This window comes from Amblyomma mixtum, chromosome 10 (assembly GCF_055824585.1).
Source record: "Amblyomma mixtum isolate Tamu chromosome 10, ASM5582458v1, whole genome shotgun sequence".
Taxonomy (NCBI): Eukaryota; Metazoa; Arthropoda; class Arachnida; order Ixodida; family Ixodidae; genus Amblyomma; species Amblyomma mixtum.
Window position 1 is genome coordinate 161,805,440 of NC_143021.1, and position 17,070 is coordinate 161,822,509.

At 48.8% G+C, this 17,070-nt stretch overlaps 1 protein-coding gene across 1 annotated transcript in view; it reads right to left on the reverse strand.

Moving 5' to 3' along the window:
- Positions 1–2,732: 2,732 nt before the first annotated feature.
- Positions 2,733–17,070, reverse strand: part of LOC149327543 (uncharacterized) — a 31,440-nt gene continuing 17,102 nt past the window's right edge. The window contains exons 4-5 of the mRNA XM_089563864.1: positions 9,292–9,424; positions 2,733–3,058 (exon numbers count right to left, since the gene is read on the reverse strand). Coding sequence (XP_089419990.1) covers positions 2,806–3,058; positions 9,292–9,424 — 386 coding nt within the window. The 3' untranslated portion in view covers positions 2,733–2,805. The remainder of the gene's footprint in view (positions 3,059–9,291; positions 9,425–17,070) is intronic.

Sequence of the window (17,070 nt, forward strand, 5' to 3'; positions counted from 1 at the left end):
AAATAGGCAACAGAACAATAATGGCGCCGGTGGTGGAGTGGGTAAGAGGGCAGCCGAAAAAGCTACGTGCTAGCCCTTCAGTGATTTCGAGCCCCGCTCGGAACACGTAGAAAATTAATTTCTGGTGTATGAGAAGTTTGACACGTCATTACATATAAAAGAGCACGTTTCCTAAACCACTCCAGAGCGTCCACTGTAATGTCCCTCAAAGCCCATGTGTGGTTTGAGGACAATAACGTGCTACACACGAACAAAAACGACAACTGAAATGACAGATAGCGTGTTTGTCCTGTGTCAGTCGTTTCAGTTGTCGTTTTTGTTTGTGTGTAGCGCGTTATTCCCCTTAAATGTGCAACCAACTAGCCCACATTGCTGCTTTACTTGCCCATGTGTCGCTTGGCGACATTCAACTCCCCGGTTATATTTCACCCTGAATAAAAGCACATGGCCGCACCAATGCCGAGCTGCTGGCTTCTGCTCAGTATCTGTAGGGCATTGCCCTGTGGACGCCCTCCTAGTCCCCGCCAAAGTCATCGCGGCTAGCTTGCCACGTTGGTGGCCGTTTTTCTCACGCTCTCTCGCAGTCTCAAGTTCACCGTTCCCTATTGGCACTAAGGCGCTATCGAAAGTGATTCGTCGCATGGCTATACATTCCTAAACGTGCCCGCATTCATTTTCATTGCTCGAACTATATGCGCTGGGGAAGTTTGCAGTTGTTTACGCCGGTAATACAGTGCTGCGGTTTGACGGCTGTAGTGTGACAGCAACGGTGAACTGATTTGTGCTCAGCTGTTAGTATCGAAAAGGCCTGCCGACGAGAAGGCTGCTTCAGTGGACTTTTTCTTCAATTCTAACCTCCCAACCAGTGAGGAAACCAATACTGGAGACGTAATGAAAAAGCTCATGAAGCAACGCCTCAGTAGCTAAATGTGCCCCACTGCAACAATGCATTATTGCAGTGTTGCAAAGCATTCAACTTGGTGCAGATGTACTGATGCTGCTCCGTTCACAATAATGAAGCACTTAAGCTGCTTTATTTGAGCGCGTTAAACAATCACAAAAAACGACTGTCACACGCTAACAACACGAGCGCCAGGTTGCTAGAGTACGTTTTGCCGCTCTGATCGCTGACGTGCACTCTTCCAAATGCATACGATGCGGAATATGAAGCATAGTGATAGCGCTTGTTTGAATTGTAAGCTTCCTCTTACAAGTAAATGAAAATGCCGATTTTTAAGCCAGCTGCGCGACGGCTCCGGTGCTAGATACCCTTCCCACGATAAAGCGTCGGACGTCGGCAAACAACCCCACACATTGCTCTTTTGCCTGCTCGCTCGTCCGAAACTTGTGCGCTTCCATGGACTTGTAAGTTTTAAATTCTCAAGTGGTCACAAAGCCTGCACCCTGCTCTGGTAGTCTTTGATATCAGTGAATACAACATGAAGAAGTAGTCGCACGTCTAGCATCATGTCGAAGTCTGCGTACTCGTGCGGATCGGTGCTTCCGCATGGTAGAAACTTTTTGCGATATCTACTCTTCTCTGATGCACGCAGGTTACGGGTACACCCACTGAATAATTCTCCTGCAAGCCAGGCAAAAGTTATTTATCGCGAGGCGCGCAATACCTTCCGAGAACTACTGCGGATGTACTGCGGCGTCTGCAGTAGCGACTATGAACAAGGCTGACGATGACGTCAGGTGAAACTGCCTCTACTGGAACTGCGGGCACACGCACTTCTGAAGGAGCAGAAAAGCAAAAGTCCAAAACTTTATTGAAACTACAGCGTATTGTAATGACTCATTATTCCATTCATGCATCACATTCATACCCCGTGCGTCATTCATAAACTCTCAAGGGAACAGCAGTTCACAGTTGGCAGCGAGGTGCTGGAAGTGGTGAATTGCCTATTAGGGCAGGCAGTGGCCCCTGATCCTGATCAAGGCAGGGAAATAACTAGAAGAATAAGAATGGGGTGGAGCGCATATGGCAGGTTATCTCAGATGATTGAATGGCAGTTTACCAATATCCCGCAAGAGAAAAGTATACAACAGCTGTATCTTACCAGTACTCACCTACGGGGCATAAACGTAGAGGCTAACAAAATGGGTTGAGCTTAAGTGAAGGACAACGCTGCTAGCTATGGAAAGAAAAATGATAGGTGTAACGTTAAGCGACCGGAAGCGGGCAGAGTGGGTGAGGGAACAAACGCGGGTAAATTTCGAACACCTGGGTTCTTTAACGTGCACTGACGTCGCACAGTACATGGGCCTCTAGAATTTTGCCTCCGTCAAAATTCGACCCCCGTGGCTCGGATCGAACCCGCGTCTTTCGAGTCAGCACTTCGAAAAAGGAAAGATACCATTGTGCAAGTGAGTTGTTGACTATCTTGTACACCAAGAAAAGCGGGCGTCTGCTCATCGCATCAACGATGGGCTGTTGATGATTTCATGGTACAAATACGTGTTTGTTACGGAATAAAAGCAGTTACGACTTTGGGTCTTCCCCGTCATCTTCCTTGAACACGGCCTTCTTGCGCAGTTTATTTTTTTTCATACCTTTGCCATTAAAAACGTCGCTTCTGGTCTGCCACATTCACAGCCAACCATTATGAAACGATTAGAAGCGGTTACACCATGTCGGGATTGATACGGTATAAGAACAGACATCTTGAATAGTTCATATGCATACCTTGTCAAGATACAGCAAGTCTGCATGAGTGACACATCGTCACTTACAGTAAACCAGAGGAAGAATTTACTGCGCAGAGCGCGTTTCGCGGATACAGGTGGGATTCAAGATGTCCGCTACGACTCAATCGTGGCGGCTGATTTGATGAGGAGCTCGACGTAGTTGTCCACCTTGCGGTCCCTGGGACCCAGAGGGACAAGTTTGGGCAATGCCCTGCAGGCTGCCGATCCCTTGGGGTGATCGCTGCACACCAGTTTCAGTGTCTTCCCCATCACCTTGTCCATCAAACCCAGCAAGTACTCCTTTGCGCCGACACCTTCACACGGCAGCAGGGCCTTGCCGACGCAGTCCACCACGTCTCCATAAGCAGTGCGGGGGCAAAACGAAAAATAACAGGGGACTCCATCAGCTGGCAATCTTGGTTATAACTGCGAAGCCGAGCAATCCAACAGTTCGTTGATCACTATGAATACAATCCACGAGAGGTTTTTGGTACTTTTTCTGAAATTGATTCATTTTCCATTTCGGTCAGTTTAGTAGTGCTGTTTGTACCACTCGTTGATGCTATCAGATTGCAAACTGATCCCTAGAGTGAAACGATCTAACTCTATTACGAATACAGGCTGAAGATTGTTACATGTGTGCTAGTTCTTGTATACGTCTACGTACCATTAATCTCTTGGTTCCATGTTCTTGGGGCAGTTACTTAATTCTTACTTTCCGAGGACGATAACAGAACCGAATTCTTTTCTAGCAAGCTCTGCAGGACTATGAATAAAGTTGTTACCAACCAACCAACCTCTCTTGCATTTCGGTATTTTAACTAAATGTTAAAAAGTTAATCTCTCTTAACGCCAAGAAAGTTGTGTTAAAATAACACCTGTGCATTTCCCCTTCATGTCTGTATCTCGTTTAAGGCGCGCTCCAAGGATGTACCCTTGATTTCATATTTATTTTCATTTAATCTTTACACATGCATCGCTGAAATAAGTATTACTGACAATGTGAAATGAAATACGGTGCATGAATAGTCATTTTGTAGAATATAGCGGTTTCTGGATTTTTGTTTAATTCTTTTCAGTGATCATTGTAGGCATTTGTGTTAACAGTCTTCAGAGAAATAACACAAAAAAAGTTAGGAGACACTTTGGCGACTAAAGTGGTGCAAGGCGAAAGCCTGAGTACAGCATTCTGCCACGAATGTGGTTGTGAATGGTGATTCAAATGCTGCCAGCGAATGACGCGTCCATTGGCTGTCTGCTTGTGTCACTTATGTGTGGTTAAGATGTTAAACTTCGCCTGTAAGAGTGGAACGCGACAGCGTCTTGCAACGCTGCCAGGGAGTCCACAGAACGCCATCGCCCATTTGGCTCTACGCCTTGCTTGACGGTAAATTTATTTTTGAGGAAAGGAAATGTATTTCTCTCGCATATCTCGGTGGACACCTGAACCTCGCCGTAAGGGAAGGGGAAAGTTGGGAGTGAACGAAGACGCCGTATTATTTAGACGCACCTTTGTTCATTCCAAACCATTCAGCTGGCAGGGCGGAGTGGCTAGCGTGCTCGTGTCGCCCTCCGGAGACCCTGGTTCGGTTCCCCAACTCGACCAATTTCGTAATCGGTTTTATTTATTTATGTGGTCTGACTAGAAATGTTAATTAGGCTATTTGATATTTAATTATTGCAGTTGTATCCATCGTGTCCTGTCATTCAACTGTCAACTGTTGGAACTATCTAGGATGTTCGACACAATGTATACGAAACGAGGAACGTCGAAACGGGCAATGTCGAACTGGGTGGGGAAGTGGGTGGTGATAGAGCGAGCGCGGCCTCGGTCGCTTATTTGTTTTTTTCAGCAGCGTCAGCTGCTTCCGCGGACGCGGTTGTTGCTGCGGCGCGCGTCTTTCTTCTCTTTTCCCCTTTCTTCTTACCTCTTGATTCTTCTCTATCTTAATTAGGCTAATTTGTTAATTAAGCAATTAAGTAAACTCAATTCCACTTAGTTGGAGCATCACTATACGATCCCTTTAATTGGTTGCATGGTTACTAGCCAAAGTACAATTGGCCCCATTAGAAACTCGCGCACTGTGACGTCACGAGCATTTTGACTAATTGAAAAGCGTGACATTTCTGTCGACAACTCCTGTTTACAATGATGAGGCATTAAAGGCTTCCGCCTTAAAAATTAACAGATGTATGCAGCCCTACTCTTATGTACATGGTTTTGCACACTTAAAAACAAGCTGGGAGCGCGCGATCGGCGCGCTTCGAAAAATGCTGCCGCCAATAACCGGAGAGAATCGGCGGTAAAGGCGCATGCGCAATAAGCGTGGCGTTCCCACAAGCTCCCCGTTTATCCCTAAGTGCGTAACAGCCTGCCCATTTCAGTCTCAGCATGCATGTAATAGCGGTCTGCTCACAAGCTACACAGCGTGGTTGTGTACAGTCATCACTTTAGGCAAATCTCTGATTTCCAGAACACCTGCCTCATGGATTTGTATTAAAAGTGAAACGCCCTTATGGCACACTTTTGCTTCCTTTGTTCTCACGGCGTTTGTTCTTTTAGGTAGGTAGCGTTGTTAAGGGCGAATAATTCATCCACCATTTCTACTAACGCCACAAGTAAACAAATTACAAATCCCGCGTGCGAGTGTCCCAAAAATCTGCGACGTTTAAAAAGCTGGCGCGAAGCGAAAGAAAATTCGCCCGGGTGAGCCGCAGAAAGTACCAGGACTGCATAGAAAAAATTCGAAACATGATCAGACAATCTGATGTGAGCAACGTGCGTAAGTAGGGGGGATTATACCTGAATTCTTTTATGATGAAAGATTTTTCGAAATATTCTTTTGGTGCTTTTTCAATTTACTGCATCCAAATGACTAAACTCTCGTCAGATAAGGAGGCATATCCTTTTGCCGGTTAACGTGGGAAATTTTTCGTCATTTTCTGCAATATTGTGTTCCATACCATAATGCTTGCTTTTCTATCCACTTATAGCCTGCGGTATTTCACTCTATACACTTCTATCATTTGTGTGCTGCTTTGTGTCATATTTTCTGCAATATTTCACTTCTTTACATTGTAAATCTTGTGAAAGGTTTTCCCTGCGTTGCACCTACTGGTTAGTTGTTGCATCCGCTGATTAGAATCTTACTGATATTAGAATGAGAAATCCCGCCCATCCTTCTCTACAATGGGACCTCTTGCTGTATATTCTTTATGTAATTTGTTCTCATCTGTACCAATGGCTACCGGGGCACAGCGGCATAGCAGTTAATCACCGCGCTACCGCGCGGGTTAGGTCGCCCGAACTGCTCACCAGGACGGAGATTTTGTGTCGATCCCGCTTTCGAGATCAGACGCAGCGGAAAGGCTTCGCGCACTTACACGGGACATCAAGATTGCGCGTGGAATTCCAGCCAATTTTCCAATTCACGTTTAAAATCCTTGGACCCAGATCTGAAGCTCCGGCTTCCATCCGGCCTACCACGACGTGAAGAAACTTTACTGTGTCGCCTGTTGCTTGATGTAGCTTTCACCAACCATTGCGTTTTCTTAATCGGTATGGCTGGTAGCCCTGCATGTGCCATCTGCGGGTATAACGAGACTATATCCCGCATTCTTTGTGTCTGCCCTGCCTACAGCGTCGAAAGGCAGTCTCTCAGCCGTGCGCTGGAGCGTCTAGATCCACGCCCACTGACGGAAATGAAAATTCTCGGCCACTGGCCGCGGCGATCGTCGGCGGTGAAGGCCTCAAAGGCACTGCTCGGCTTGTTGCGGACTTCAGGCCTGCATGATAGGCTCTGACTTCAGGAATGCCAACTTTGTGGGGACGCCTTCGTCCCCTGCGTTCACTTTCTCGCATTGCACCCCCTACTGTAGTTAGCTCGTCCGAAACGCACTCTTTTCAGTTTGGTTAATTTAACTAACAGGGGAGGGCGCTCGCGTCGCAGCGACACCAGCGCCACGGATGACGTTTTGCTGCGCGCTCGCGGGGAGCGACGGGGTCTCTTCTCCCTGGGACCGGAAAGCGAGCGGACGCTTCGCTCGCAGCTTCGCTCTTCGTCGGCGGGCGACCTCGTGTGGAAACGTGTTCCCCTCAGCTCGTCCCGTCCGGCCTCGGAGTTATTCCCTCTGCCCTACCGTGGGCGAACGTTCGCTCGTAACCGTGCTGGTGAGTCGGACATCCTCGATTCCTCAGTGTATTTTGTTGTTAGCTGGCGTTTTGTTGTTGCAGCAATAAATGCCTTGTTTGTGTCAGCCAGTGTGTCGTTCCTTTGTTCCCGTAGAGCAAGGCCCGCCGTGGTCGGCGAGCGCTCGGCAGCGTTCGCGACCATGGGGTGGGGTCCGCGCGGCTTTGAACTGGGTCAGCCGCGCTTAAACGGGGAGAAGGTGTTTATCTCCCCCATTTAAACCCCACAACTTTCATGCGAATTCAATTTTCTCTCTGCTTTCTCTTTCATTTTTTTTATCCCCTCACCCCCTTCCCCCAGTGTAGGGTAGCAAACCGATTATTCTTCCGGTCAACCTCCCTGCTTTTCCTCTTATTCCTCCTCCTGTTCTTATCTGTCAATAACCTTTCGACTTCAATAATGCATTCGCCTTTGATTGGCAGGCCGCCCCGGACTCGTCAGAGCGTTTGCGATAAACGACTAACCGTAATGTTGGTCGTTTTGCTGCTGGGCGAAGCGAGCATGCCGAAACGCCTCTCGGTACTTTCTGACGTCTGGCATCCTTCCTCGCTGGGATCCCGAGGCTCGGCCCAGAGAGCACGGGGACTGAGAACCGGAAGCGCGCTAAACAAGGGCTGGCAAAGCGGGCGGGCGTGCTGTTTTCGGGAGCGAAGATGCACACATCCGAAAGCAGGAAAGGACCTTAGAGCGTCAGCCGCAAAGGAACCTCGGCGTGGCCGTGGCTCACGATTCACATTATCGCTGACACGGGCGCCACCGGACATTAACTGCCGATGGGCGCAGTGTCTTTCGCCCTCGCACCTCGGTATCCACGCTACTTCTGGCTCTCGAGTGATGTACACCACTATTACCAGATGTTTATCGCACTCGCCAATCCTTATCTCGCCCCTGTTGCTTGCGCCTTAATCATTTCCTTGCCTAGGCGAGCTGTTCGAGGCTTCAATTCACTCTCACGCCAGATTCCTCAGGTGAGAGGGAAAGCAGCAGCGCTTTTTCACTGAAATAAATCGGTGACCGGCGTAGAGCGCGTGCATTCGCTCGTATTAAGTCCTCTCCACCTCATTCGGAAGCGGCGGCGCCCGGTCTTAGAAGAAACTACTAAAACCTTCTCAAAGGTATCTCCTCGACCGACCCATTGCAACGCGCGTCCCGACAGAAGGTTGGCAGAGCTTAAGTAGTGCGCAAGTTGGTGTGCGAGCACGGAAGGACATTTAGCTCCGAAGACCAGCCCGTACCATGGTTTCTTTTGCTTTGAACAAAGCGCTACCGCGCTAACGCTACCCGACCAGCCACAACTACTGAGGGAGCACGTGCAAGCCTTCGGCATGCCCACTTTCGTTGCCCTGTGGTCGACAGACTGTCGCAGTGCCCATTGAACAAAATTGTTCTTTCTCTCGTCTGTCAGCACACTGTTCTTTAAGACCTCTCTGTGCCTTAATTCTAGCCACGTCCAGGCATTGCTTTGCTCGTGTTGCAGTGTATTGCACAACTTTCCAAGTGTTAGCATGGGTGATTCCCGCTTTCTCTATATCTCGCATCTGCTGAAAAATTTCTGTTGCTCAGTGAACCTCTGACCAGGACCCATTCTCTTCTGTGCCACTGGCGAAACCTGCACCTGAAACACGAGTACGCCTATATTGAAATTAAAAGAGAGTAAGCTTTCCTGTAGCGTTCTCCCTTCTATATACGGTAGAGGACAGCTTGCTACCTTTTTACTCTTTTTGTTTCGTGTGTAGAGTGACCATTCCCATTTCACTCGTCTTAATTCATTCCGGCTGAACTTGCCATGCAAAGTCGAGGGCAGCCAGAACAGCTAGTCCCACACGCTATATGAGGGGGGGGGGGGGGGGGGGGGAAGGGGGTACGCCAAACACCAGCGTGTTTATGATAGACAGATATGACAGCACCTAACTGATCAGTACATATACACATATTAACGCTTCCCACGGACAACGTTAGGCGTAATAAGCGCAGGAAATAAGCCCTCCCTTGCAAAAAAAGTTTTACACAGTCTATAGACTGTCTATAGACAAATCCTTGAGAACAGTCTATAGGCAATACAAATGACAGAGAGAGTCTACAGACAATCTATAGATTTATGGCCATGCACTTTTAGTAGACTTTTGTCTATAAACAGCCTATAGGCTATGAATAGACAGAAATCAATATCTATAGGAAGTCAATAGAGTCAATAAGAAGTCTATAGACTGTCTATAGACCATTTTTATAAGGGCTAGCACGACGTGGTAGGCAGCCGCTTCGAGTAACGGTCAGCTTAACACTGCGGATAGTAAATGCAAGTCTGCATATCAGACCTAAACTCTATATATCAAAGGCGGGGGATGCGCCTTTCAAACGATTAACCATACTCACGTCGCGAAACCGCAAAAAAAAAACAGCCTTTGCTCACCAGCAGTTGTAGGGGATGACCTCCTTCGCGGGAGCCTTGCCCAAGGCCCTTTGCAGAGTACCCTTGAAGTCTTGAAGACAGGCGTGGATCTTCGTGCCAACGGTATTCATGCATTCGATGACCCGGTAGAAACCTGAGCGCAGCAAAGAGTGAACATGGACGCAACGAATAATAATGGCTAAAACAAGACGGAGGCCATCCCGCTCGTTTCTTTCTGTCAATTTTTTGGGCAAGTAAGATGCCGTCAGCGCACATCGGTTGATGGAGCCAGCCTTGCTTTTTCTTTGTAGCTTTGAAGAGTTACGTAATTAGTGGTTACTAATATTGTTTAAAAAAACTGCCCAGTGACAGGGACCAGGAAGAAAACATGTCAAGTCCTTATGGATCATGGAAGCTTTAACGTCCCAATGCAACGGGGGCTATGAGGACGCCGTAATGAAGGGCTGTGGAATTTTCGACCACATGGGGTTCCTTAGCGTGCACTGACATCACAGAGCACACGGGCCTCCAGCATTCCGCCGCTATCGAAATTCGACCCCCGCGGTCGGGATCGAAAATGCGTCTGTCGGGTAAGCAGCCGAGCGCCATAACCACTGAGCCACTAAGGCGGCAGGTGAAGTCCCTGTTTTGAGCGGTCGCTGTGGCTATGCTGTTTTTTTTACAGTGAAAACGGTTAACGCTTTCATTTCTCCATATAGCCCTTCAGTAGCGTAGCCAGAAATATTTTTCGGAAGTGCTAAACACCACCGAGGGGGAAAAAAACAAAGGGAGCCTGCGCTCATACATTATCTTAGTCAGTCTTCTGCTTTAATAAGGCCGAAGGGTTAGTTGTTTCGTTCACTGTGACACCTGCATAAACAGTCGAGCGCACACAATACTCTGAGGACTTTATTCGTAAAGAACATTTACTTTCTCACAAAAAAAAAACACTCGGACGAAAAATTGCTGCTATTTACAATATTTTCACATGATATACAAAAGCACAAAAGCTCCTCCTCTACAAGAACGAAGTACGTAAAGGTGAAAGAAGGACATTTGTCAAAGGCCCTTTAAAGGGGCTCCGAAAGGGGCTCTAACAACGTTGCTGTATTCCTTGGATGCAAAGCACGCTTGTTCACTAATATTGTCAGGGAAGAATTTTGTAAATGTGCTTAAAGGGTGACTGAAGCACTTTTTTTGAAAATCAGGCTGGCAGCGTCGTCCCATAGTTTTTCATGCTGTATACTGGAATATCGCATCCAAATAAGGCAAAAACAAGCGCGAATTGCCTTCTTTAGCAGAAATATGCGGCCTGCGCCGCGGGGCACACCGTGCGGCGCGCCGCCGCCCGTGATTGGTCAAGAGAGGTCGTGACGACACTTTGAGGACTGGAGAAGCTGCCGATGCGGATCCGGCGCTGCGTTGAGTGCAGATCGCAGCTTTCGGTGGTGTTGTAAAAGCGAATATTCTGACTATTTTTTTTACTACATCCAAAGAAAAGTACACTACAGTTTGTTCATTCCACGTCTCACTTGAAACAAAAAACGACACAAGCAAAAAATTCTACGCCTAGCACAAGCATACGCCAGCGTGCAAGACGCGTATGCAGATCATGCGTAAAAGGTGCCAGTACAACCTCAGCTCGTATTCTCGAAAGAAAGGGGTGCGAACTATGGTGCGAACAATACTCAAGTCAATTACCTCCACCGGACGCTTCCTCGCTCGCCCGAAAGAGCGTCATCCTAAAGAAAAGGCCCAAAGCGCTGTGTAGAAAAAATCCTGTTCTCAGTACCCGGCGTTGCAGGTTGGGGCAGGAAAGTATTTGAAGGAAACGATGAAGAAGCACAAAATTGATGTCGAAATGAGCGAAGCGCAGTGGCCAAGCACTGCGAGGCATGCGACCACAGGATAGCGACGCAATCACTGTGCGCTCGAAACCAAGCCAAATACGCACACAACACTGCTGCTTCACTCGTGGCGCGTTCAGCAGATGCCAGAAAATATTATCCACTTCCTCGGAAACGTTCGCCCTTCCTAGATTTGCAGTTTAGGTTCAGTGAAGTGGTGGCCAACTATATGTGTGTTTAAAAGCCAAGCTAGATGGAACTCGCCCGCTGCCACAGCTTGATGAAGGTACCGAATAGGTTGCGAAACATGGTGTTTTTTTGCAAAAACTTAATTGGCATTCATTTCTCTCCGAAATTTGCATACGAAATCAGAACGTCGAACGCTTTCATTTCAATCGCTTAGCTACGATTAAACGAGATGCCGCATTAGAAGAGCTACGATGCTTGCTTTGCTTTACTGTGCTTTGCTTTATTGTGCTTTGCTTTGCTTGATTGCTTGGACACGTCGAACCGAGTATAAAATCACTAACCGAGCCTTACTGAGCACGCCTCAGGTGGTCTGACCATCACCTAAGCTGAGGAGAGCGACATGTGCTTGAGCCTATATAAGGTTTCTGCAGGGGCTAAGTGAACACGTTTCCACTTACAGAAGAAGCGCTTCTTCGGAATGGTGACACGCCTCTCATGCGCGAGAAAATCGAAGGAACTGTGGCATGATTCAGCCGCGCCTTTTCGACATAAATCTCCAAAGATCACATTAGGGACAAGCCCTGCATGTAGCCGCAGTTAAGGCCGGGATACATGCGACGTTTTTTTCGACGACATTCGCGCGGCAGAAAACGTCGCGGCGGCGCGACGCCCGGCTGGAGACACATGGAGCGTTGAAGCGGCGGCGCGCCGCCGCGTATCCCTCGACGCGAAAGCAAATGTGATCAGCAAGTGGCAAACACCACTGTGCAAGGAGGTCTGTGACAACAGTGACGCTGACCATTCTGTTAAAATCAGGAAAGTTTCACTCCGACACCATTGTACTAATTCTAGCACGCGCGCTGAAGTATCTATAAAGATTTGCGTGCTCGAATGCATGCCGTCGCGTACCTTTGGACGGCCGCTCAGCCGCGGACACCAGCGGCTGCGGTTGTCTTCGACACATTCGCTTCAGGGAGGGAGCGCAGGCATTCCGATCCAAGATTCGGCCGTGTTCTCCAAAAAAAGCGACATTTCAAGTCTGATGAAGCGTTTATTTTCACGACAAAAACATTTCCGTGCCAAAAACACGGCGCAGCTCGACGGCCATGGCGGCCATGTTGGCGGCGGCAGGCAGAGGACCGGAAGAGCGGGCTTTCTGCGCTGCTATTGGCTCGCTTCAGCCGCCGCTTCTGGTCTCACCGGACGCCGCGCGTCAAAATCTAGCCGGTCCTGATCGGCGGCGGCGGGCGTTTTTCTCGACGCCGGGCGTCAAATGTGCGCCATCGGGCGAAAATCGACGACTCGCCGCGGTAAAAACGCTCCATGTATTCCGGCCTTTACGAAAGTGCTTCGAGCAGAGTACGCTTGCTTTGGTCGGCTTGAATTCTTGGTCACAGCAGCGAGCGCTTGCGCTGTGAGCTTATGGCGGAAAACAGTGGAAGACGACACAGTCGCGGCCGTGGTTGTTCGTGGACACGAATGCAGAGTAGTACCTCGTGTTGAACATGATACTCAAGGTCGGCTGACACGCTTTGTATACGTCACAACGCGCGCAGTTCGAGGAACAACGCATGCAGCACGAGAAACAACGCGCGCTGAAAGCTCGCTCGGGTGCGCTGAAGTATCCCCGGCTAGTCAACGTGACGTCACGTTGGCCGACATGGACGAGGTTTCCCTCTCCGCTGTTCTCCTCTCCTGAGCTCGCACGGGGCGCGGGAGATTTAAACATCGCCTTTCAATTTGTGATTGCGGCACGGTTTTAGACAAAATTGAGAAAATAATTTCACAGACGTGATCAGCAATGACACTACTTCAAAATCCTACAAAATTGGCTGATTCAAAAACCGTCTCAGTATCCCTTTAAGTAGAAGCTGAGTTATCAGTAGTCAAAATTTGAATCTCAGCGTCTTCGCACGTTTTCCTCTTCTCTCGTCACTTTTTGCATGCTAGAAGGTCGGCTCTCCCCCGCTGGTCCTACTTCCGGGGGCGGAGCTTCCTGACTCGCCTACGCGGCTTATTGGCCACGGCGCATGCTGGAAGGTCGGCTCTCCTCCGCTGGCCCTACTTCCGGGGCGGAGCTTCCTGACTCGCCTACGCGGCTTATTGGCCACGGCGCATGCTGGAAGGTCGGCTCTCCCCCGCTGGGTCTATTTCCGGGGCGCAGCTTCCTGACTCGCCTACGCGGCTTATTGGCCACGGCGCATGCTGGAAGGTCGGCTCTCCTCCGCCGGCCCTACTTGCGGGGGCGGAGCTTCCTGACTCGCCTACGCGGCTTATTGGCCACGGCGCATGCTGGAAGGTCGGCTCTCCCCCGCTGGGTCTATTTCCGGGGCGCAGCTTCCTGACTCGCCTACGCGGCTTATTGGCCACGGCGCATGCTGGAAGGTCGGCTCTCCTCCGCCGGCCCTACTTTCGGGGGCGGAGCTTCCTGACTCGCCTACGCGGCTTATTGGCCACGGCGCATTTCATTTCATTTCATTTATTTTACCCTCAGGGCTTTCGCATTACAGAGGGGGTGGGACAGTGAAGAAAATAGTACATAGATCAAAAACAGGGCTATATATATACGAACAATATTGAAAGATCCTAGAGATAGAGGACGAGAACATTGAGAACAAAAGTACAGGAGTAAAAAGAAATAACTAAAAAGATTACAAAAAAGAAACCTTATGTAGTCTATATATGAGTAAACAACATATCACAATTGGTCTGATTCTAATAGTGCGAGTAATTTGCTTTTAAAACGCGCAGTGTCGCTAACACAGGTGGCTGTGGGTGAAAGATTATTCCAGTCACGACATGTTTTAGGGAGGAAGGAATTAGAGCAGGTCACTGTGCGGCAGTGTGGAACAGCTACTTTTTGATTGTGGTCTATGCGAGGCGAGATGAAAGATGGTGCCTTTACACAGATGGCTTTCAGGCAAGGATTGTGATAGTAAATTTTATGGAAGAGGCAAATGCGTGAAAGCTTACGGCGAGTGGAGAGTAAGGGGAGTTTAAGATTAGATTTCATTTTTGTTACACTGGCAGTGCGATGGTAGTTTTCAACGATGAAACGGACGCTTCGATTCTGCACGGCCTCAAGTTCATTTGTTAATATGATGGTGTCAGGATCCCAAATTGAACATGCGTACTCTAGTTGCGGACGAATGAGTGTAGTATACAGTAGCATTTTCAATGAAGGTGGAGAGGATGAAAAATTCCTGCGGACGTACCCTAGCATGCGGTTAGCCTTTGAAGTAATGAACCTGATATGAGCTTTCCAAGAAAGGTTACAACAAACATTAACGCCAAGATACTTGTAAGACGAGACTGGATTCAGCTGAGTGTCGTTAATAAAATAATCTGGGCTCGTTTCCTGGTTACGGATTACGCGCATGCATTTGCATTTAGATATGTTTAATTCCACTTTCCACAATTGACACCAGTCATAAGTTTTATTTAAGTCTGGAAGGTCGGCTCTCCCCCGCTGGGTCTATTTCCGGGGCGCAGCTTCCTGACTCGCCTACGCGGCTTATTGGCCACGGCGCATGCTGGAAGGTCGGCTCTCCTCCGCCGGCCCTACTTTCGGGGGCGGAGCTTCCTGACCCGCCCGAGGTGCACGGCTTATTGGCCACGGCCATGATTGCTGCCTGACTTCAGAAAGAATCTAACCAATAGCCATCTCTGAACTCGTATACTCAGGTGCGAGCGGCGGTGCGAGCATGAAAAGTGGCCGGAAAGGGCTCACCAACTTTCCCGCGTGATTTGGGGTTCTGTGCTGCGTGTGGAGGCGTATACAAAGGTTGCACGTGTCGTCACTTCCGCCCCCATCAAGCGCTTCCGGCCATGCTGCCGAACCATTCGGCCGTCTCCGCCCGTCCGCCCTGCGATGCCTGGCCACTCCTCGGACATTTTGGATTATTTTCTTATCTTTCGTGCGCGATGCCTACTCCACAGAGGAATGAACCATTCAGTGCAGGCTACTACTGGTCTGAATTTATTCGATCGGCTCGCGTGCGCTACGCAGACAAAGTGAAAATTTGCGACGATACAGATCCGTACAGGCTGCGACCGGGAGTCGACGCGACGATGGGCGTTGATGTGTTCCTTGAAGTGGCCCACGGGGGATATCGTGTGCTCTTTCCAGCTTTGTGAAGTTGGAAGAAATGAAAGCCTTCGAATCAATGAAGGCACACAGTGATTTCTACAGCAGGTGAGTGAGAAGCCAGTCTTCGATGCGCAAGCAACGAGACGAAAAGCTCGGCCTCGGCACGCCGCTTTCTCTGCCGTCATTGCTCGCTGCGGTCGTGGCGATCCGAGCCGGCTTGCCTAGTGCTGTAGCTAAGATGCAGCGACACGGGACCCAGTCTGGGTTTGTGTTGTCAGACAAATTGGATGGCGTCAATCAAAACAGCAACATTCAAGAGTGTAGTCATTGCTTCCCACGTTTTCGTAAACATTTAGTGGACGACACAAGCCTCTTACTTGTCACAAAGTGCACGCCGCACACAAGTAAATTTGGGTTGACGGGTTCCTAATCGTTGCGCTTAATGCGAGCCAGCGACAGCTCGCGCAGATTCGTACTCAGTCTTGGAGCGCTCGCACTTGCATGCCTACGATTATCTTACGAATGCAGATGAAGTTCGTGTTAAATGGCATCTTCTTTCACCTGGAACTGTCGCTACGGTCGTAGCAGCCAAGGGCGGCACACAAAACCATAGCGAATCTACGGATGGACGAGAATCGACACGTTGCGAGCTAACATAGGCAGCGAAAAGCTAATGGCGGTCTAGCGGTGGTTCGGGAAAATGGCCGACTCGCAACCAACGGCCACCGGATGTGACGTCGGTGCAAGCTATGTATTACTTGATTCATGTTTTCATGACAACACAACCCAGTGATTGAGCGAGTTGATGTGCTCTCCTCGCAACGTGTTTCAGAGCACCTTTAAAGAAAGCACTTCTATTTTCCCGAGAATTTAAGATCATTTGAGGACAATGCAATGGATTAAAATGTGGGCAGACGTGAAAAAGTGTTTTTAATTGGGTGAACTCTGCCTACAACTAAAAAGACTGTCATACGTCGTGTGATGGCGAAGAACTGTTACATTTCTGCAATAACTTCCGCTTCCTATTATGGAGCCGTGACAAGGTATGTACATCAATCTTTTCGAGAACAAATAATACGGAACACAAATATACCAGAAAAATCCTGAAGAATTACTGAAACACGAAAATAATGGCCAGTGTTTGAAATTAAGCGCGAAACATCGGGCGTGGAAAAAGAGCGTTATTAAAATATGGTCATGACGATACATGAAACTTCTGGGCGTTCCTCTGTAAGCTGAGCATCACTTAAAATCTTCCGTTCACCTCCGCATTCTAATGCACAAAACAGTAGGAAAGGAGTCACTCTGCCTGCCTTCAGGCTGCACCATCAGCCGAAGCCGCCAGCGGTCGATGGAAAGATGCGAAATGACAGTTTGTGGACTCAGAATCCTGCTGAATATTAAGTGCGCACCAACCCTTTTTCATAAAATTTTCCAGTTTCAACTTAGGTCCTTGTCATCAAGCCCCCCCCCCCCCCCCCCCCGCACAAACACACACACCGTATGCACGAGATCGAAGGTGTATTTGAAAACTGCAAGGGAACGGCACCGTAGAAGTCAAAACCTACAAAGTGAAGCTTTTAGCGAGGCGGCTGTGAGTCTTATGGGGATCTAAATGTTGAGCAAAAGGACAAAAGCACTTTCAGGTAGCTTAGTTGCTGATCCGGGGGCGTT